The following is a 22634-nucleotide window of genomic DNA, read 5'->3' as shown; positions in this document are numbered from 1 at the left end:
TATCAAATTGGTTAATAAGTTATCAATTTGGCAATTTGACTAATATAAAGAACCGTAAACAAGCTGAAAGTTTAAGAAAAATATATTCTTCAGTTCTCGAGTTCTCTTAAAATGACGAATTTGTGCAAGCTTATAGCGTTGAAGAAAAATTAACCTGAAACATTCCGTATATAAAATTACATTTTATAAAGAGTTTTAAATTTTTTTGAAAAATGAAAAAACAAAGAGACTCAAAAACACATTTTTTGTATTTTGAAATTTTTCGAAAATTATGAACTTTTTGCAAAGCAATCGCGCTGCGTAGCTGTTTCAGCGAGGAAATATCGAAACTTATTTACCATTTTTCGTAATTGCCTGTGTCAAAAGCTAATCAGCACGTCTCCCCATCAATACAAATCTAATATTTTTTTCATTATTCAAGTCGATTTCGAGAACACCGAGATCAACCCATTTAAATGATTCAATTCCTATTGGTAAGGAGACGTGCTGATAGTTATTATTGGCCAAGGCAGGTCCACTGTTTTGAAGATACGGGCCAAGATGCCAAAAATGTAATTCATTTTTTGAGAAAAAAAGCGTCCAATACCATTCAAAAAAATTACAGAATAAATAACTGCTTAAATTTGTGGGGGCAGGTTTAGCGGTTTCGATGATCCAATAAAAAAATTTGAAAAAGAAACATTTGGCGGACGAAAGTGATCATAAGACATATTCTCATTAAAATATCAGATATTTTAAAGATATTTATAATAATAAGTATAAATTTTGTTTACATTTATATGCGTTCTGTATCATTGTTTATCCGTTAGATCGCGACGCGGCGCTTACGCGCTTCTATAATTTGTTACTGAAGCACCGCGATTGCTTTAAAAAAGGTTGAAAGTTTGTAAAATTTCAGGGATGGGGCGGCATTTTTGTCATTGCCCCGGGGCGCCAAATTTCTAAATCCGGCCCTGTATATATATATATATATATATATATTTATATATATACATACATATATATGATCATTTAATAAAAAATCTTGAATTGATAAATTAAGATTTATTTTTTAGACATCTCTTACGCAATTATTTTACACTGGCGATGGCTCTACAAAGGCTATTATGAGTGGTGAGTTTTTGTTTAGTTTTGCAAAATATTATATAAATATCATTATTTTATTTCTATTATTTTGAATAATAAAATTTTATATTTCAGGGGCGAACGAACAACTGACGAAGCCAATTGGCAAGGGCAAAAAAGCGAATGTTGCAGGAGATCACATAAAGACACGCCCTGACAACCTGGCCACAAAAAAAGGTATGTATAATAAAGAATGCTTGTATTGAATAATCATATTTAATTTCTTCATATATTAGATATTTTAATTTTGTGTATAACAATATCTATATTGTAATTTTTTTTATTTTTAAAATCAGAAAATGTTGGTATGTATTTTTGGAATTTCTCACTACTTAGTTATATTTTTTGCATTTACATTTTACATATACATCATTTCACTGTACATATATTATATTTTTATACTCAGTAATTCATTACAAAATAAATAAACAATTTTTGTTTGGTGCATGCTTTATCATTTTCTTTCCAGATATGATGCCCTATATACTGTTAAATAAATATTTTAAAAATAATTTGAGATTCAAAAATAAAATTTAAAATATAGTATATATTATTTATCTTTCATTCAAATATCTTAAAAATATACAGGAACAACTGGGCAACAAGTACGTTTACTGGCTAACTATTTCCGATTAAATCACCAAACCACTTGGTGTCTATATCAGTATCGTGTCGATTTTATGCCGGAGGAAGATAGGACATTTGTGCGCAAAGCTTTATTGAAAGATCATTCTGCAACACTTGGAGGATATTTGTTTGATGGAACAATCTTATATAGTGCGCAGAGACTCTATCCCGATATCATTGAGCTGAATTCAGCTCGAAAACAAGACGGAACTCAAATAGTGATTCGTCTTAAAGTATGATAATTAAAGCATATTTGATATTTTATGTTTTACACCTTGATATTTTTATTTATCTTAATCAACATTCGATTCAAGAAAGAAGTTAATTTGTTTAATGTATATACATGTTTACATATATTTATATATATATATATATATATATATATATATATATATATATACATATATATACATATATGCATATATTTTATGTATGTACTTACATATATTGTAAGCATAATATAATTTTTGTCATACTAAATAGATTTCATTTTTAGATGGTTGGGCATTTATGCATGGGAGATTATCAATACCTTCAGTTCTTCAATATATTAATTCGTCGCTGCTTTGAAGGGCTAAAACTTCAATTAGTTGGGCGGAACTTTTTTGATGCTGTATCTAAAGTAAGGATATCACAAAATTATGAGTATATTTTTTTAACTATGGCAGAATTTTCTATTAAGTTTTTCTGAATTAATATAAAAATAAATACTCAATCATAGGGACTATATTGACAGTATAAGTTAGTTTAATTTACATTATGATTTTTATACATGAGTAATAAGAATATATTACTTAGGCATTTGAGAGTCATATAAATAGAATATTTTAATATTACATATGATATGACAAGCATACATAAAATAATTTTATGTAAACATTTAAATAAAATAATTTTTCATTTATAGGTTGAAATTCCACAATACCATTTACAACTTTGGCCTGGATACATAACATCGATAAGACAGCATGAGAGTAGCATTCTTATGTGCACTGAAATTACTCATAAAGTTATGAGACTAGACACGGCACACCATGTACTATCAAAGTGCAAAGAGGGACGAAACTTTAGAGATGAATTTGAACGTCTCATGCTGGGTTAGTTTTTAATTCTTTATTTGTAATTGGGTATTGGTTGTAACAATTATCATTTTAGGTGCTGTTGTATTAACTGATTATAATAATAAAACATACAAAATTGATGGCGTCAATTGGGAGATGACTCCATTGTCTACTTTCAAGAAGAAGACAGGAGAGGAGATCACATTCTCCAACTACTATAAGGCTGTAAGTTGATTTTTTAAATATAGTAAGCAGAAAATTGGCTAATTAACAAATGAAATATAAAATTTAAATTCGAAGTTAAATTTAAATTTAAAAAAAAAGGACAACATTTTAGTTAAATATTCAAATAATTTCTTATCACTATGATAAAATTACATATTATTTTAATATTCATACATTATTTTTATTAGTTTTTATTAGTCTATGGTTTTTATTATATTTTTATATTATTGTATATCACAGGAAAACAATGCATTGTTTTCATTTAATTGTTTTGTGCCATATTAACTTGTACACAATTAAAAGGAACACTAAAATTATTTATTTATTTTGTACATATATACAAATATTTGTATTTAAAATAGATATTCATGCTATTATTGTTAATTTTTTTTTTAATTTTTTGTTCAACTCTTTTTTTCTAGAAATATAACGTTATAATTAAAGATACCAAGCAGCCTATGTTGATCCATAGATCTAAAGACAAGGACATTCGTTCTGGATGTCCAGCATACCAAGCTCTCGTACCCGAACTTTGTAGAACTACCGGTCTCACAGGTTTGTTATTATGATTATTTTAAATATATATATATATATATATATATATATATATATATATATATAATGTTTATTTGCAGCCGAATAGTTGAAAGTGGCTAGTCTGACTTACAAAACGACTAGTTGTAAGTGGCATTTCACCTTGTGGCAAATAAAATATGAACTTTTGCAATATGTAAAATATTCATTATAATCAATAATATTGTTTTAGTTTTGTATATGATCTACAAGTCTGCCTGACGCCTGTCTACCTCTCTCCATTTATTCTCATCAACTTGTCTGCCTGTTTTCCTACATATCCCTTTCACCCTTTCACCTTTTTACCTGTCTACTTGTTACCAGATGTTGAATCAATCTAATCAGATGCCCCGTTCTTACAAAAACTGTATGCGGGTTTTCTGCACTTTTAATTATGCCAAAACGTTCAGAAATCTTTAGAACGAAGTTAAAATACTTAGTATTGCTTATTATTTTGACTATTTGGCTCCAAATAATTTACATGTTCAAGAATATGTTTTATGTTGAATAAAAAAAATCTAAAACTTTATGTCAATCAATTTAATTTTCATGATTTTTTGTTATCTTGTTATTTGTTATATTGTTTATTCATTTAGAAAATCATAAATCTGTAGTAGTAACTGATATATCTATTAATTTGTATAAAATTCATTAATTAGTAATGATAACTAATATTTACCTTTATCTTGCAGATGATATGAGGAGTAATTTTCAATTAATGAGAGCTATGTCTGAACACACTCGAGTAAACCCTGAGATGAGAATAAGGAAATTGATGGACTTCAATTTGCGTTTGCGCACCACACCAGAAACGCAAAAGGAATTGTCTGGTTGGCAAATGGATCTAGATAACAAATTGCTTGAGTTTACAGGAAGAGTTTTACCAAGAGAAAAAATTAACCTAGGTGGAAGCCGAAAGTGAGTACACATGTTCAATTTAATTCAACTATTGATTAATCAGCAGTATACTTACAGATAATATTGCAATGATAGAATGAAGTTTACATAAATTTTGATTTTTTCTTTAATGGTATTTTAGTAGATATAACTTTTAATTGACTCAATCAAATGCAGTATGAAATGTATATAAACTATTATTTTTATGTATTTAAATCACGAATATCTACAATATATCACTTTAGTCTTCTATTTGTTATTATAAATATTATTTGAAATTGAAACAGGGTTGATGTTGATGTTAATGTCGATTGGACCAGAGACTTGCGTTCTAGTGCTATGCTATCGATTGTTAATATTAATCGCTGGCATATACTATTTCTGCCAAAGTTTCGAAAGGATAGTATGGATTTTCTTAAAATCCTGCAGAAAGCTGCAGCCTCAATGAGATTGACTATTAGTCAACCCATTCTGTAAGTAAAATGAATACAATATAAAGTATAAAACTACAATATAAAAGATAAATTATGTATTTCAGAAATGAAGTATCAGATGATAGAAGTTCAACATATACAGATATGCTGGAAAAGATTTTATCTTCTTCAGCAACACCAGATTTAGTTTTGTGTGTTGTACCAAATAATCGAAGCGATAGGTAATAAATATAGCAAAGAATTTGCAAATTTTTTTGAAACTATAATATTTCATTTGTTAATTTCACTCATGCAGATATTCCGCTATCAAGAAAAAAGTTTGTGTCGATCGCATGGTCCCAACTCAAGTAATACTTGCGAAGAATTTGATATCAAAAGGAGTAATGTCTATAGCTACAAAAGTTGCTATTCAGATGAATTGCAAAATGGGCGGGGCTCCTTGGTCTGTGGAAATCCCCATAACAGTAAGTATATAATGTACTATTTAAAAAAAGTGGTTTTGGGGATTTTTTTCTGTGTTGCATTGTTTGCAGACGTCTGTGAGTATATGTCTAGAAATCGGAAAAAAAAATTATATCACGTAACTTGGAAATTATGGGCTTTTAAGTGCACTCTTAGAGCTTTGATGAAATTGTGGTTAATTTTTAACTTCCCGTAGGGAAAGTTATAGTAATCGCAAAAAAATCGAAAATGAAAATTTTTGCATTTCTCGACGTTTCAAAGGTTTCTGAATATTTTGGCATACTTTTGAAAAAATGGATGTATGTGTGTGTGTGTGTGTGCATGTATGTATGTATGTATGTGTGTGTATGTATGTGCGGATACAAATTTTCGTCGACGATTTCGAGAACACCGATTAACCGATTTGAATAATTCAAAGAACATTCGATTCGTATTGATAAGGAGACGTGCTGATTAGTTTTTGGCGAAGGCAGGTCTAGCCGTTCCGAAGATACGGGGCAAAAAGTGTGCCAAAAACGGTAACTCAGTTTTTAAGAAAACGGAGCGTCCGATTTTAATAATTCAAAAAACATTTTACTTGTATTGACAAGGTGAAGTACCGATCAAATTTTCATCGAGGCAGGTCTAGCGGTTTCGGATATCTAATGAAAAAAGTAAAAAAAAATGCCATTTGGCGGTCAAAAATGATCATTAGACATATGCACATCAAATTATCAGATATTTTATAGAGATTTTAACAATAGGTATAATTTTTTTTTTACTTTTCTATGGGTTCCGTACCAATGCTTATGCGTTAGACAGCGGCGCGGCGCTTACGCACTTTGATAGTTTGTCTTTATGAAGTTAAAGCAGTACGATTGCTTTGAAAAAAGTTTAGATCTTCCAAAATATGTCAAAATAAAGGAAAAAAAATTTTTTCAAAAAAAAATTTAAAAAAAAAAAATTATTTTTTTTTTTCAAAAAAAAGTAATTTTTTGTCCAATTTATAGTTTCTCAAAAATCTTATTTTTTCGAAGTAAAATTTTTTTCAAAAATGTTAATTGTTTTTAAAAAAATATTAATTTTTGGTACGGGAAGTTCCCGCAATTTGCCTTAAGGCGCGATGCTTTAATTGCCTTAAGACAGAATTTCACTTACAGCTAGTTATTACTTTTGTTCATTTGATAGAACCGTAATCATGAATAACATTTCTAGGACCACAGTCAAAAATAATAACACAATTGCTCTAAGATTTCAAGAAATAAGACTTCTTGGTTATTTAATTTAATTAAGTAGTAATTTAAAATTTTCATTTTATTTTCAACAAATATTCTAAGTGTTTTGATTTTTGGTTAAAATGTTATTGTTATGATATTTTATTAGTCATGAAAACTCTTCATGCTATTGTTTTCTAAACATATATTTATTTCTAATGAGATAGGTTTATAGAATTGTAGCAAATTACATTTTAAGTATTTAATATAATAATAATCATGTATTTTTATTACAGGGTCTTATGGTCATTGGCTTTGATGTATGCCATGACTCCTCCAATAAAGCCCTTTCATATGGCGCTTTGGTGGCATCTGTAGATAGATGCTTAACACGATACTTTTCAGCTGTGAGTCATCATGCTCGTGGGGAAGAATTGGCTAATGATCTTGTAGTCAATATATCTAGTAAGATATTTTTTATTTATTATTTTTAATAATATTTTTACTGGGTGTAAAAAGCTAAATGATGGTGGTTTAATTATTATTATAATTAATTATAATATAATTTTATTATTATAATTAATTATTATATAATAATAAATAATTTATAATTTATTATGATATAATTATAAATAATTTATAATTCAATATAATACAATTATAATTTAATAATAAATTTTAGTAACTACATACAATTATCTTATTTTGCAGAAGCTCTTCTTAAATATAAACAAGCCAATGGTGGAATGTTGCCTCAAAGAATTGTATTCTATCGTGATGGTGTAGGCGATGGACAAATTCCTTATGTTCATAATCAAGAAGTGAGGCTGGTACTTAATCTTCTTGAGGAACAATATGGGAATTTACCAGTACGACTAGCATACATAATTGTGAGCAAGCGTATCAATACCAGAATTTTCTCAGTTGACAGAAAAAATCCAGTACCTGGAACAGTCGTTGATGATGTTATCACACTGCCAGAGAGGTAAATATCAGTTGCAATTTTTAACTTTCTGCAGGGCAAGTTAAGTAATCGCAAAAAAATCGAAAATGAACATTTTTATATATCTTTACGTTTCTAAGGTTTTTGAACATTTTGGCAAACCTTAGAAAAAATGGATGGATGTGTGTGTGTGTGTGGATACAAATTTTCGTTGACGATTTCGGGAACATGGACCATCTGATTTGAATAATTAAAAAAACATTCGATTCGTATTGATAAAGAGACGTGCTGATTAGTTTTTTGGCGAAGGAAGGTTTAGCTGTTCCCAAGATATGGGGCAAAAGTACCAAAAACGGTAACTCAGTTTTTAAGAGAACGGAGCGCCCGATTTTAATAATTCAAAAAACATTTTACTTGTATTGACAAAATAAAAAACTGATCAACTTTTTGGGAAGGCAGGTCTAACGGTCATGGACTCTCAATAAAAATAAGTTAAAAAAATGCGTTTTGGCGGTCAAAAATGATCATTAGACACATGCACATCAAATTGTCAGATATTTTATAGAGATTTTCATAATGTGTACAGATTTTGTGTATATTTTATTGGGTTACGTACCAAGATTTTTAATTTTGAATTTTATTTATATGGTTTAAACAAATGAGAACGGGGCGTCCGATTTTAATAATTTAAAAACATTTTACTTCTATTGACAAGATGAAAAACTGATTAAATTTTTGGGAGGCAGGTCTAGCGGCTATGGGCTCTCATTTGGATTTGATGCCATGCACTCCAATAGTTCTTTTTATTGATGTTAATAGCAATGTATAATAAGATTCAAATAGAGCTAAAACTGTTCAGAAATCTACACTGAGTAATTTTCTAATTAAGGCTAACTTTTTTTGTCTTATTATTGCTGGTACATTGAAAACTGGTCTTAGTAACTCATTTGGACGATCTTCAATTTTCTATAAGGGTATCGCTCTGGTTATTAATTACTTCATCCACGTAAGGTATTTTTAAGACATTATGTAGAAACACTTGTTTTGCTTTTATATATTAATTTTTTCTGTAATCTGTTTTTCTTTATAAATAATAAGAAAAGACTGCTAACAATAAATATTTTACAATATTAACTAAAATAACGACTTGTGGTTGCCATGTAAAGTTTTCAGATAAGTTTGTGAATTGATGCAAGTAATTTGAGAACATTTAGATTTTATTACCATTTAGAGTTTAAGCCATTTTTTCATGAAGAAGGGAATAATGAATCACCGTTAGAAATGTAATAGAATAGAATAGATATAAAAATAGAGTATAATATGATTTTGTGGCACGTTACAAAACCTTTTGCTATTTTATAATGACATGCATGAATACCACTGATATATTTATTTAATTAAAATAAGTACTTATTAAAAAAAATCTTATTATAAACAATTATTTTAATGATGTATAAAATGACATAACTACATATTTATTAAAAACACAATTATAAATCTTGGTTCTTGTAAATTGAAATCAATATTATCATAATCATGACAAAAAAAATCATTTCAATAATAATGGCAACCTCATTATTTTCAGGTACGATTTCTTCCTAGTCAGTCAAACAGTACGCCAAGGTACTGTTTCTCCAACATCTTACAATGTCATTTATGACACACTAGGGCTTGATCCCGATAAGATCCAAAGACTTTCATACAAGCTCACCCATATGTACTATAATTGGTCAGGTACTTGCCGTGTGCCAGCGCCCTGCCAATATGCACATAAATTAGCTTACTTGGTTGGACAAAGCTTGCACAGGGCACCAAATAGTAAATTGGATGACTCTTTGTACTTTTTATAATTATTTTCTATTAATGTTAATCAATATCAATGAAATATTGCTTTAATTAAGTTATTGCATGTGAATTAGTAGAATGTGTTTGATTCGCATGTTTAATGTGATTTTCTATTCATAGACTTAATAGCAATGTAATTGTAAACCTTTGTTCACTGTGATATTATTACATTATAACTTATAAAGTTTTTGTAGTTTATAAAATAATAATAATAAAAGCATGTATGTTAATACACTAGCATTAATCTTGACTATTTATTTTTAATATCTATACATCATTTTATTTAAATAAATCTTTTATATTAACATTCATATCTTCAGACTTTGATTCTGATTTTGCAACAGTCTCTAATGGCCTGGTTGTGGCTTCTTTTCTGGAAACCACCTCGGACTCTAACAAATCTAAAGCCGTGTTAAATAGTTGGTCATCATCAAGAGTTTTATTGTCGCTCTTTAATTGATTGAATATCACTATAAACTTTTGTGTAGTTGTTTTATGTGAACTATCTGATAAATTGTAGCCAGGTAATTGTTTATTGCCTTTATGGAATTTCCTAAATCAGAGCCAAATAAAATTTAAAATAATTATAATGTACTGATTGAAATATGTATTTACTTACGCTCTGATTACATCTTCTTCATAGAATATATTACGGATTGGAAGATTTGGAACTGGACGTGCATATTTAGGTTCAAGTGCAGGTGGAAAGGCTTTATAAATATCGTACCATAGCGGGCGTTCTTTCCATTTCATGCCATTAGCTTTGATTAAACCGTCAACTCTAAAATTCAATTATTTCACGATCGAAACATAATTGATGGATATTTTAATTTATTATTTATGGGTGTTACCTGCTAAATATAGTTCCAATTTTTTCTAGTCTACTACTAGCCATGATTGTTTATTTTTTCATTGACTTCATAGATGAGCCAAACTTATGATGCAAGTTAAATTGACAACCACTCCGTTTTATAGGTTATATTTATATAACCTTAAATCTGAGACTGAGGTGAGGAATTATTTAATGCAAAATTTAGAAGTCATATATTCTATTCTGGTGAAATTATTAATTTTGAATAAAAATGAAGTGTAAACGTTTATTTTTATTCTGAATTCAATAATGCATTCATCAATTGCTATTTATTTACTTCTAAAAACTGTATTTCATGTTACATTGTGGTTATTTTCAGTTTGTGTTAATATTGGTGAACTGATTTTCAATGCACCATTAATTGTAATCTCAATTAATGTCAAGGTTCAACTGAGTTCAATTCCCATATGAATAAATTTTGTATTATCATATCGGTTTAAATTTTACTGCCAATGACTCAAAAAATGTGTGGTGTGGATTACACAGTTGCTAATTAATAAAGTGAATGAAAATAAAAAAAGTTATGAATATGTTTGTTGACACTGCGAACGGAACCGTGCAAGGGCAATTAACTGTTAGCTGCACCGGTGTTGATTATTATAGTTTCAAAGGAATAAGATATGCAGAAACTCCTGTTGGAAGTTTGCGGTTTCAGGTAATTATGGAATTTTGCATATATATTACACATATCCCCCGCTTAGCACGGTATAAAAAATGAAAAATACATTCTTTCAATTTTCAATATAATGAATAACAAATACATTGAACGAACTAGTGGCGCATGGCATTGTGCCTTATACCGAAAATTTAAATCTTAAAAAAGATTGAAAATGATTTTCAAACTTTGAAAAAATTAAATTTTAGAGAATTTTGAAATTTTTAAAAGCATTTGACTTTCTGGAATTTTCTATTATCTTTTGAAATATTCTGGAAATTTTGAACTTAGCGCGCGTCGGATCTAAAGGTGCCTTCACCCATCCTTCACCGTCATTATGGCCCGCACCATTGCACGAATCTGTACGGCGAATCGGCGAATCTGTTCGCAATGTGCGCAGACTAAATTATTGCGAGCAAAAGCAAACCTCGCGCATGTCAAAAACAGGATTCACCGTGCGCGTTCGTGCAGTGGAGCGGGCTATAGGTGCGTCCACACCTAACGAACGAACACGAACGAACATAAAAAAACGTACCAGAACGAACGGCAACAGCATAGTGTGGACGCCACGACGATCACGAACGAACATAAACAAACATGGCGAACAATGTTCCGCAACTTGTCGGTACATCAAAGGGAATTGTTCGTTCATGTTTGAACTCGTATGTGCAGTGTGGACGTCTCAACGAACGCAAACGAACATTTTTGTTTTAATAATTTTAATAATTTAATAATAATTTTTTTAAATTTAATAATAATGTTATTAATTTTAATGTTTGAAAATTTTAATAATATTTACTTTTAATTATTGTGTACAGTTTGAAAATTTGAATAAATTATGGAATGGTCAAATGACGTAATTTCATCATTCATAAATGAAATAGAAAAGTTTCCTATAATATGGGAGACTAAAGACCCTTTTTATAAAATTATTAGAAAAAAAAACGATGCTTGGGAAAGTGTAGGCAAAACGTTTGGGATGTCAGAAGCTGCAGTAAAGAAGAAATTGCAGTCATAGATAAAAGAAGAGTATGATTGCAGTCTTTACAAGTAAATATCAAACTTGTTATCATACATAGACATTCAACATATATGTTGAGGATGAGAGTATGAAAATTGAGTATAGTTAGCTCAAGCCTGGAATGTTCAGCTTGCTCCAAATATGAATGCTGAGAAAAGAAAACGACTCAAAATATAAATATTAAATACAAAAACTGAGTGAAATTAATTGAATAATTTATTTACAGTATATTTACAAAATATACACGAACAAAAATCACACAAAAACCAGTGAAAATGTCGTATGATTAAAGCTTACATCCATATCAATAATAAAACTGACGTTTCACGGAACATCTGCGAACAACGAAAATTCAAGCGCTCACTGCTTTTAAGCGCTTGTTCAAGTTCGTTTGGAATTTTTTGCGTTCGTTTGTGTTCCTGTTCGTTCTTCTTTGTATTTTCTTGTTCGACATGTTCGTTCGTGTTCGTTCGTTAGGTGTGGACGCACCTTATAACGAACGAGCACGAACGAACATGACGAACAAGAAAATACAAAGAAAAACGAACACGAACACGAACGAAAGGTGCATCCACACCTAACGAACGAACACGAACGAACATTAACGAACGTGCCAGAACGAACGGCAACAGCATAGTGTGGACGCCACGACGTCACGAACGAACATAAACAAACATGGCGAGCAATGTTCCGCAACTTGTCGGTACATCAAAGGGAATTGTTCGTTCGTGTTGGTACTCGTATTTGCAGTGTGGACGTCTCAACGAACGCAAACGAACATTTTTGTTTTAATAATTTTAATAATTTAATAATATTTTTTTTCCTATAATATGGGAGACTAAAGACCCTTTTTATAAAATTATTAGAAAAATAAAACGATGCTTGGGAAAGTGTAGGCAGAACGTTTGGGATGTCAGAAGCTGCAGTAAAGAAGAAATTGCAGTCTTTACAAGTAAATATTAAACTTGTTATCATACATAGACATTCAACATATATGTTGAGGATGAGAGTTTGAAAATTGAGTATAGTTAGGCTCAAGCCTGGAATGTTCAGCTTGCTCCGAATATGAATGCTGAGGAAAGAAAACGACTCAAAATATAAATATTAAATACAAAAACTGAGTGAAATTAATTGAATAATTTATTTACGGTATATTTACAAAATATACACGAATAAAAATCACACAAAAACAAGTGAAAATGCCGTATGATTAAAGCTTACATCCATATCAATAATAAAACTGACGTTTCACGGAACGTCTACGAACAACGAAAATTCAAGCGCTCACTGCTCTTAAGGGGGGCGATACATGTAACTAGAAAAAAAAAATCGATTTTTTTTTCTTTCATAAATCGTTACAATAACATCTCAAAAATATGCCTGTAAATATTCAAAACAAAATTATCATTATTTATACAAAAAAAACTCATTTAAGTGCCACGCCTCAACTCGACGCTTGAGTGCTATTGTACTCTTATCTGTTTCTGTGTCAAAACTTTAAACGCGTTTTTCTCAAAACGACATTTTTGAAATTTGCGGGCGGGATAACTCAAAAAGTTCTTAACCGATTCCAATGAAATTTTGCACACATCTACTTTACAGTAATAGCTTCTAGTTAAACCTCAAACATTCCAAAAAAATTTTCAAAAATTAACCCTTTTACCAAAAAAAACCATTGAAAAAAAGGTGAAAAATCGAACTTTTTTTTCTGAGGTGTGCCAATTTACGATTTTGTGACTTTTTTAATTTTTTTTTGGTTTAACTAGAAGATATGTTTTATGAACACGTACAAACTAATTTTTTTGATTTCAAATCACCGTACGAAAAGTGAGAACGCCCGCAAATTGATGGCGTTTTCCGAAAGGGTCTTGGCAGATTTATTTTTACGGCAGCCATTTAAAAAAAAAAATTAAATAAAAATTTTTTTTGTGTATTTTAATATATAATAAATAACCCTAAAAAAGTTCAAAAAGATTCAGTCATTCCTTCCTAGTTTAAAAAGTCCTCAAAAAATGGTTAAAATTAAGGCGATTACATGTATCGCCCCCCTTAAGCGCTTGTTTAAGTTCGTTTGGAATTTTTCGCGTTCGTTCGTGTTCCTGTTCGTTCTTCTTTGTATTTTCTTGTTCGACATGTTCGTTCGTGTTCGTTCGTTAGGTGTGGACGCACCTGAAGACGAATCATTCCAAACGAACTCGAGCTTTAAAGCAGTGAGGGCTTGAATCTTCTTTGTTCGAGAATGTTCCGTGAAACATCAGTTTTATTAGTTAAAGTGGACGGAAAGGGAAAAATTATTTCAAGTGATCAAATTTACAAAATTTATCAACAATAGCAATATCACATAATAAGGTGCGCGTCCACACCTAACGAACGAACACAAATGAACGTACCAGAACGAACCACATACGAATACAAACATGAACGAACAATTTTCTTTGATATACCGACAAGTTGAAAACCTTGAGGTGCGTCCACACCTAACGAACAAACACGAACGAACATGTCGAACAAGAAAATACAAAGAAGAACGAACAGGAACACGAACGAACGCGAAAAATTCCAAACAAACGCCTCAAAGCAGTGAGGGCTTGAATCTTTTTGTTCGAGGATGTACCGTGAAATGTCAGATTTTTTATTTAAAGTGGCGGGAAAGAGCAAAATTATTTAAAGTCATCATATTTACAAAATTTGTCAATAACAGCAATATCTTGTAATAAACACAACATAAACTAATGCAGGACTGCACATTTTAACATCAAAAAAGAAAAATGTTTTTCTACATTCGTGGTAGCGTCCACACTGCACATACGAGTTCAAACATGAACGAACAATTCCCTTTGATGTACCGACAAGTTGCGGAACATTGCTCGCCATGTTTGTTTATGTTCGTTCGTGATCGTTGTGGCGTCCACACTATGCTGTTGCCGTTCGTTCTGGTACGTTCTTTTCGTTAGGTGTTCGTTCGTTAGGTGTGGACGCACCTATAGCAATATCACATAATAAGGTGCGCCAGGTTAGGGCGCACCTTAACGGATAAACATTGGTACAGAACCCAAAGAAATGTAAATAAAATTAGTTCCTATTATTAAAATTTTCATAAAATAACTGATAATTTAATGTGCATATGTAAATATCATTGACCGCCAAATGAATTTTGTTTTACTTTTTTTTTTACTTATTAGATCTCCGAGACCGCTATGCCCATCTTCTCAAAAATTTTAACGGTTTTTCATTTTGTCAATACAAATAAAATATTTTTCGAATCATTCAAATCGGACGCTCCGTTATCTCAAAAACTGTATTACCATTTTTAGCACTTTTTGTCCCGTATCTTCAAAACGGCTGGAGCTGCCCCTGCCAAAACTAATCAGCACTTCTCGTCGTCAATGCGAATCGAATGTTTTTTGAATGATTCAAATCGGTTGATCAGTGTTCACGAAATAGTCGACGAAAATTTGTATCCAAACACACACACACACACAAATACATTCATTATTTAAAGGTATGCCAAAATGTAAAGATATATAAAAATTTTCATTTTCAACTTTTTTGCGATTACTAACTTACCCTACGAGAAGGCAAAAATAAATATCAATGTATATATATTATGAAACATGTGCACTTTTAATAAATTTATTTCAATAAAAAATAATACTGTTATTCGATCACCTTAAATAAATTTACGCAATCATTTATATAAATACTAATTAGAAACAAAGTTTAAAAAGAGTACTGCTCTTTTTGGTACTTTAAACAAACTTTCTTATACGCACATAAAATTTAGTTTTGGTCATGAAACGGGGAGTCTACCTATTTCCATCATAGCGTAGACTATTATAAGCTAGTAAGAATTCGTATTTTGCAGTTAGTTTTTTTTATTCTCTGCTAAATGTAATTATTTTTAAAGATTGCAGAATGAAAATTTAAAAAAAATGACAATAAAACAATGAAAATGCTATTATAGATATAGTTAATAATTTAAGGTTTAAAATTTCACGTAATAATGCTAAATTAATACATTCCGTTAAAAAAATATGGATCATGCGATAATGCTAAATTAATACATTTCGTTAAAAATACATTTTCAAAAACCGTGTAAAGCGAATTATATAATATATATAATAATGTTTTTGAATTTTTCTTCTAGGATCCAGTCGAATTAGTATCCCCAACCAAAAATTTGCAATGTGTGCCTGCATTGCCATGCTCCCAACAGGAGACCTTAAGTAAACGTTATGTGGGCTCGGAAGATTGCCTAACTTTGAATATTTATACCAAAGAAGTACGTATACTTGTAAAACTTAAGTTTTAATAATTAATAACTTAAGTTTTAATAATTATAATTATATATTCGATAAACTGATTTTTGATCAGATAAAACCTTCCACGAGGCTGTGCCCGGTCATGGTTTACATATTTGGTGGAGGATTTATGCGAGGTACCAGCTCTTCAGATTTGTATGGACCTGATTATCTCGTAGCTAACAATGTAGTTGTAGTCACGTTTAATTACCGTTTGGGCGCTTTTGGTAAGTTATTTTTCCAAACATTTTTATTTTTCAAATGTAAATTTGAACTTGTGATATACGCCGGCCTTCAAAATGCTTAAGGGCAGGAATATCTGGTGTTTCTCGATTTTTAATCAGTTTTTTAACATTTAAAAAAAAAGTAAATTTTAAACATTGAACAGTTTTAAGATTTTCATTGGCATATTTATATAACTGTAAGTTAATCAATATTATAGAGTTAAGCAACATATATAAATATATGCATGTCGACTTGTGTATAGCAGCGCTCGCAAAGAATTAATTTAATTTCTAATAAGAAACTATAATTTGCTATTAGATATGATGGACAAAAATATGAACAAAGTGCAAAATTTTCATAACCCGATATTTATATTTCAATAATCCCAGTAAACACTACTTGTTGCCATATTGTAACATTTTATGTCACAAAGTTATATAACAAATGTTAACTAAATGTAATGTACGCGCAACGTATACCGGGAGTTACAAAGTTATTTACATTTGTTACCTAATGTAATAAATGTGCAATGTATTGTTAAAAAAAATCCACTAATTTAATATTTCAATTTTCGTTCTCAGAAGTGAGGATACATCAGTGAAAATAAATGATTTCTATTGTTATCATGATATTTTATTTGTTATAGGTTTCCTAAGCTTTTCAGATCCTGAGTTAAATGTGCCAGGAAATGCAGGAATGAAAGATCAAGTTCTGGTATTAAAATGGGTAAAGAAAAATATACATCACTTTGGTGGTGATTCTAATAATGTAACATTATTTGGCGAAAGTGCCGGCGCTTGCAGTGTGCATATGCATATGCTATCACCGATGTCTGAAGTTAATTATTTTAATTATTTAATATAATTGTATTTAAGATATTTCAATGGCAACCAGTTATATAAGACTTAATTTTATACACAACCAGTGTTACATTTTATACCTTATTTTAATTTTGTTTTTTAATATAGGTCTATTTCACAAAGCAATCGCTCAGAGCGGCTCAGCATTTAATCACCGATCAGTAAGCGATCCCAAACGTTCGCTGTTATTGGCAGAACGATTTGGCTGGACTCACGAATTGGGCCAAAAAGAGGCATTGAATATTTTATTAGAAGCTGATGCTAAACAGATTGTACAAAGACAAGAAACTCTTCTAACTCCACAGGTTTTGTAAATATTAATATAAAATCAGTTGTTTTTCAAAAATCATAAATATTAACTGACTAATTCCATATGATATATATATATATGTATATACAATAATATACATATATATGTACATATACATATATATATATATATATAATATATATATATACAGGGCCGGTCCTGGGGTCCTTAGCGCCAGCATGCAACTCTTTTTTTAGCGCCCTCCCCCTATTAATTTTAACTGTTTTAACAGTTTATTATTAAAATTATATAAGAATCACATATTTTTTTAAAAATTAATTTTTAATTATTCTGGATTTAGTACAAAAAAATTAGATATAATCTAAAAGCGTATAAAATACATTGATTTTAAATTTATTTAGAAAATCTAGGCTATTCGTGGGTTGATTATAATCAGATATTTTAAAATTTTAAATTATTTTTAAAGTATTGCATTTTTAATATTTGGGTTTTGAAACATTTTACTTATTTATTATGCTATTTATTCTATTGAGCAAATCATGCCAAGAAAACTAAAAAAAACTAGCTTTTCATTTTCGATCATAACATTCGTATTTCATGTTGGATTTTTTTTTAATTTTACATTAATTTAATCTTTCATTATTTACAATATCCAAAATTGCGTCGTAAACTTCTTCTTATTGATATCGTAAGAGCCGAATTGTATTCATCCTTGCTTTCCCGTCATATTCAGATCAATTGTTAACGTATTTTAGAAGTATTATCCAATAATCAGTAAAAAATGCAAAGAAATTACACATTTCTTGAACTATATTGAACAAAACTAATTATATTTGGTATGTATTATTTCTGCATAGTTAATAATTATTAAATTCAGAATATTGACACCACTAGGTATAAAAAAGCCTTAAGATTTTCGTTCCAAAGTAAATTTTGCTTTCATTTTTCATATTTGTTCCATTTCCATAACCCTAACCACGCATGTCTTTCAAAGTTCATCAGATGCGAAATATTTGCAACAAAAACAAAAGTTACAATTCAATTTCTCGGAATAAACATGCCATTTTTTAAGCACTGACTCCCCATTTTTCATTATCCCGATTATAATTTGTTTATATTTTTTAAAAAGTTCTGTTTCAACTAAATCAGCTCGCAATTTTTCGTCAATAATGCCCAATAATTAATTTCATATTTCGCAGGTTTACGCTTATGGGATTGAACACTAGATAATTTCTTTTTCGATTCCACGGTGACTTCAAACAAAGAAAAAATTGAATAAGTAAATTAAGCAATAAACAAAGCTGTCATTTACTAATTTGCAGAATTATTAATCAGTTAATTGTTTCTACTGATATCACATTGCAAAATAAATATGCTTTTTGTGTCTCCGTATCTCTAGTTAAGTTAGATTTGTTTATTATAATTTATTAAATATTCTAGATTTTATATGAATAATAAGAAATATAAATGATATATTATAAATTTAATACCCAAAACTGGTTTTGGCGCCCCCTAAGGCTTGCGCCCGCATTTTTTGCATGCATCGCATACAAGGCAGGACCGGCCCTGTATATATATTTATATATATATATATATATATATATATATATATATACATGTGCACCTATCTACTGCACAACTGACCGTTTGAGAAATGCATGCTTCTCATTAAATTAAAAGTAGAATAGCAATTTTTTTGTAATATTATATTTTACATAGTTAGATACCCTATAACTCAGAATATGAAAATACAAACTGTAATACACTTGATTTGTGTTTTTGAACACATTTCATTGGATATATTTTGCAACATTTGGAAAAAAAAGTCCACATGTCCTAATATTTTGCCCAAAGTTCATTCAATTCATTTAAAATAACATCATAATATTGTTGATTGATTTATATATAAAATAAGGTGTTTAACCTAAGATTATTGATGCATAGATATCAATATCACGCTCTCATTTAATATAATAATTATAGGAAAAACGCACATATGTGCTATTCCCTTTTGGACCAGTGGTTGAACCATACGAAAATGAACAGTGTTTTCTTCCAGCACATCCGTTAGAACTTGCTACCAAAAGAAAGAAAGGTTGGGGTTGGGGATTGGGCATGCCATTCATCACAGGAATTACATCACACGAGGCTCTTCTGTTATACAAAGGTAATGTAAAATTCCTTGATATAATATTGCATACTAGTATACTTTTTTTAACTTTTGTAGTTTTATATGTACGATTCCCAATGTTTTAGAGACTATGAACAATCCGACGATTCTTTCAAGTCTTGGAGACTTTACGTGTCTTTTGCCACAAGAACTTAACTTGAATGTTCAAGAGGCATTAACTAAGGAATTAGCTAACAATATTAAAAAACATTATTTCAGTAATTCTGAGCCGAATATTGAAAATATAGATATGTATATAAAGGTAAGTAAAAATTTGCCTATTATAAATATACATCATTATATAATACTATAGAGAGTTTTAATGTGGCAAGAGTTAAGACAATGGACAACATTTTAATAGCACAGCGCGCCTAGTATTATGAGCTCTCAATATTTGAATCAAATCAGTCCTTTATAAAATATAATCCACAACAAGTAACTAATTATTTACTAATTTACTTTTCTTTGGTATCTAAAAGCGCTGAGCGCACAACTCTGTATTTTAAGAATTTAGAATATAACGCATATATCATCTAGCATTATTTCATTTTACATTAGAACAAAAATTATGTTTGTAATTCTATCAATTTTCTCAGCTTCTCTCTGATAAATTATTTGTGCATGCTGCTATAAGGACAGCACGATCTCATGACGGGCCTGTGTATCTGTATAGATTTGCTGTTGACGCCAAAAATAATGTTTTTAAGGCTGTTATGTGCGGAAATGTTCCAGGTTAGTATTGAAAGTAACTTTTTATTTTTTCTGTTTTCTGAACTCCAATATTAAATTTGTTATAAAATTTATAGTTTCAAATCGTAATTTTAAAACCATATTTTAAACTAGTACAAAAAAAACAGTTAATTATGCATAGGCTTGACCAATGCATTCTTATTTCAATATTATTCGAAAGGTTTTTGAATTTTTGAAATCAGTTCAGGATTTTTTACGAAAATACTGACGAAAAAATGTTCGTTAATCTGATTATAACTCTATACGAGGCTTGCACCAAATATTCGGCCGAATACAGAATATAAACTAACTATTCGGCCGAATACTGAATAGTTAAAATCAAAGGCGACGCCGCCGCTCATTGTTGGTGTTTTATCTTTTAAGCGATAAAGAGTTCGCGATGGATCTGTCTTTGGAAGTGTTTAGTTTACATAATATGATATGAAGAAATGATTTTGTTATTGTATATATAATAATTTAAACTTTATCGACTTCTGAGATTACAAATGAATACGCAAAGAACTTTTTTCTGAATATTCACAAGTTACTTTATTTATTTATTATTTATTATTATTTAATTATTATTATTATTATTTTTATTTAATATGAATCATTTAATGGTTAAACACATGTATTGTATCAATACAGTAAAGTCATTCATTATACTCAATATAAGCATTTCCAAATAAAGAGCTATTATTGGCTTTCTAAAATATATAAATATTTTTGATCATTTTTTATATATTTTATTGCGATTAGCATTCCTAATATATAAAAAAAAAATATTGAGTTTATAAAGAAAAATATTAAATGTTTAAGAAATACATTTACATATATGTAAAGAATCGCTTTATTCATGATTTTACCATTTATTTTCCTTTTATTTCGGTATTCGGCCGAATAGTATAAATGATGACAATAATTCTAAATGACAAAGAGTAACCGTATAGTAGTTGCAAATTTAGGCAAAAACTTAAATAAACATGTAGCATTTTAGTAATATAACAACTACTGAATAGTAATTACATTCATACAGGCGCCAAAAACCTGCCGAATAGTTGCCGAATATTCGGTATTCGGTCTCTGGAGCATGCCGAATATTCGGTATTCGGCATTTTGCCGAATATACTATTCGTTGCAAGCCTGCTCAATACTAAACAGCTGTTTACTCTAGAGTACAAAATTAATTTTAAATTGATTGAGATATGATCGGGTTCAAGGCACTTTTTTATAATCAAAAGTTAAATTGAAAACCAACATCAATTCAGCTAGCGATTTCTTAAAAAGTACTGAATCATACAAGTGATGTTTGGAGGGGGGAGGTAATTTTTAAAATCACCACGTATAACCGAGAGGGAGGGGGGGTGTAAAAATCTTTAAAAAGCCTATCACGCCCCCTTGTGAGAAGTGTTCAAATAAAAAGCATTAATCAAAGTTTATAAAAATGAAATGTGCGCTAAACATATACGCGTATATATTTACATGTTTATTTTAAATAATTTATAGGTACATGCCATGCGGACGATGTACAATATTTGTTTAAACCAAAGCATGCTAAATGTTATGAAAGTGGTACAGTCGAACGGAATACTTCTGAATTTCTTGCTTCTGCTTGGACAACTTTTGCATTATTGGGTCGACCATATGACTCAGAATTGCAAACTGCACATTGGCCTCTGTACAGTGAAAACGAAGCTTATGTAGATATTACAAATAATTCAGTGGACATAAAATATATGTTACAAAAAGATGATATTAATTTTTGGGATGATTTATATTCACGATCGAATAAAATTACGTCACGTTAAGAAGAGCCTTAGTTATTATTGATTCAATATATTATCTTTTTACATCAATAGTTGTTTCAAATAAAAATTATCTAAATTTTAATTATCAAATCTGCCTTTTCAGCAATCAAAATCGAACTAGTTATTATGACAGACTTTGATTTAACCATTAAAATTCAGTTGAAATGCAGTTTATAATAGTAAATTAACAAGAAACAACTTTTGCAAATGTCAATTTTCCGAACATTGGACCATTATATGAATCGGATCCACATATAAAAAAAATTTAGTTGCTTCATAAAAGTGTAACGTGTGATGCAAAACTAGTGAAACAAGTATATAATGGCGACCACTGTAAC

General features: G+C 29.7%; 3 protein-coding genes across 3 annotated transcripts; 2 read left to right on the top strand and 1 right to left on the bottom strand.

The window, feature by feature from the left end:
- Positions 1–1055: 1055 nt before the first annotated feature.
- On the top strand, positions 1056–9390 carry LOC113368231 (piwi-like protein Siwi; the record flags this gene model as incomplete). The annotated part of the gene is given in 14 exon segments (XM_026609796.1): positions 1056–1113; positions 1201–1302; positions 1714–1985; positions 2249–2374; positions 2660–2849; positions 2908–3038; positions 3461–3593; positions 4304–4529; positions 4796–4981; positions 5047–5163; positions 5238–5406; positions 6894–7062; positions 7309–7582; positions 9126–9390. Coding segments are annotated over 14 exon segments (2418 nt in total), but the record flags the coding sequence as incomplete, so codon positions are not given.
- Positions 9391–9638: 248 nt separating this feature from the next.
- Positions 9639–10581, bottom strand: LOC113368234 (probable 28S ribosomal protein S23, mitochondrial). The gene is made up of 3 exons (XM_026609799.1): positions 10237–10581; positions 10005–10166; positions 9639–9938 (listed from the first exon to the last, which is right to left on the bottom strand). Exons 1-3 carry the CDS (start codon positions 10278–10280, stop codon positions 9665–9667), a joined length of 480 nt encoding a protein of 159 aa, XP_026465584.1. The 5' UTR covers positions 10281–10581; the 3' UTR covers positions 9639–9664.
- A 151-nt stretch (positions 10582–10732) lies between these two features.
- On the top strand, positions 10733–22296 carry LOC113367411 (esterase B1-like). Its single transcript, XM_026609021.1, has 9 exons — positions 10733–10911; positions 16080–16214; positions 16307–16460; positions 17105–17296; positions 17427–17623; positions 19573–19756; positions 19846–20021; positions 20356–20491; positions 21995–22296. The coding sequence occupies exons 1-9, from the start codon at positions 10762–10764 to the stop codon at positions 22294–22296; spliced, it is 1626 nt and encodes a 541-aa protein (XP_026464806.1). The 5' UTR covers positions 10733–10761.
- The last annotated feature ends 338 nt before the right edge of the window (positions 22297–22634 follow it).

Source organism: Ctenocephalides felis, unplaced genomic scaffold (assembly GCF_003426905.1).
Source record: "Ctenocephalides felis isolate EL2017-DRISC unplaced genomic scaffold, ASM342690v1 CF-g0.4_SCAFFOLD_01170, whole genome shotgun sequence".
Classification (NCBI taxonomy): domain Eukaryota; kingdom Metazoa; phylum Arthropoda; class Insecta; order Siphonaptera; family Pulicidae; genus Ctenocephalides; species Ctenocephalides felis.
This window is presented reverse-complemented; position numbering and strand designations above follow the sequence as displayed.

Excerpts from the sequence above, each read along its gene's own strand:
- LOC113368234 (XM_026609799.1), bottom strand. The coding sequence starts at position 10,280 with ATGGCTAGTAGTAGACTAGAAAAAATTGGAACTATATTTAGCAG. Across the intron at positions 10,167-10,236 it reads ATTGGAACTATATTTAGCAG|AGTTGACGGTTTAATCAAAG; the intron begins GTAACACCCATA and ends ATTGAATTTTAG. Across the intron at positions 9,939-10,004 it reads GAAGAAGATGTAATCAGAGC|GAAATTCCATAAAGGCAATA; the intron begins GTAAGTAAATAC and ends GCTCTGATTTAG.
- LOC113367411 (XM_026609021.1), top strand. The coding sequence starts at position 10,762 with ATGAAAATAAAAAAAGTTATGAATATGTTTGTTGACACTGCGAACGGA. Across the intron at positions 17,297-17,426 it reads GCTATCACCGATGTCTGAAG|GTCTATTTCACAAAGCAATC; the intron begins TTAATTATTTTA and ends TTTTTAATATAG. Across the intron at positions 17,624-19,572 it reads AAACTCTTCTAACTCCACAG|GAAAAACGCACATATGTGCT; the intron begins GTTTTGTAAATA and ends TAATAATTATAG.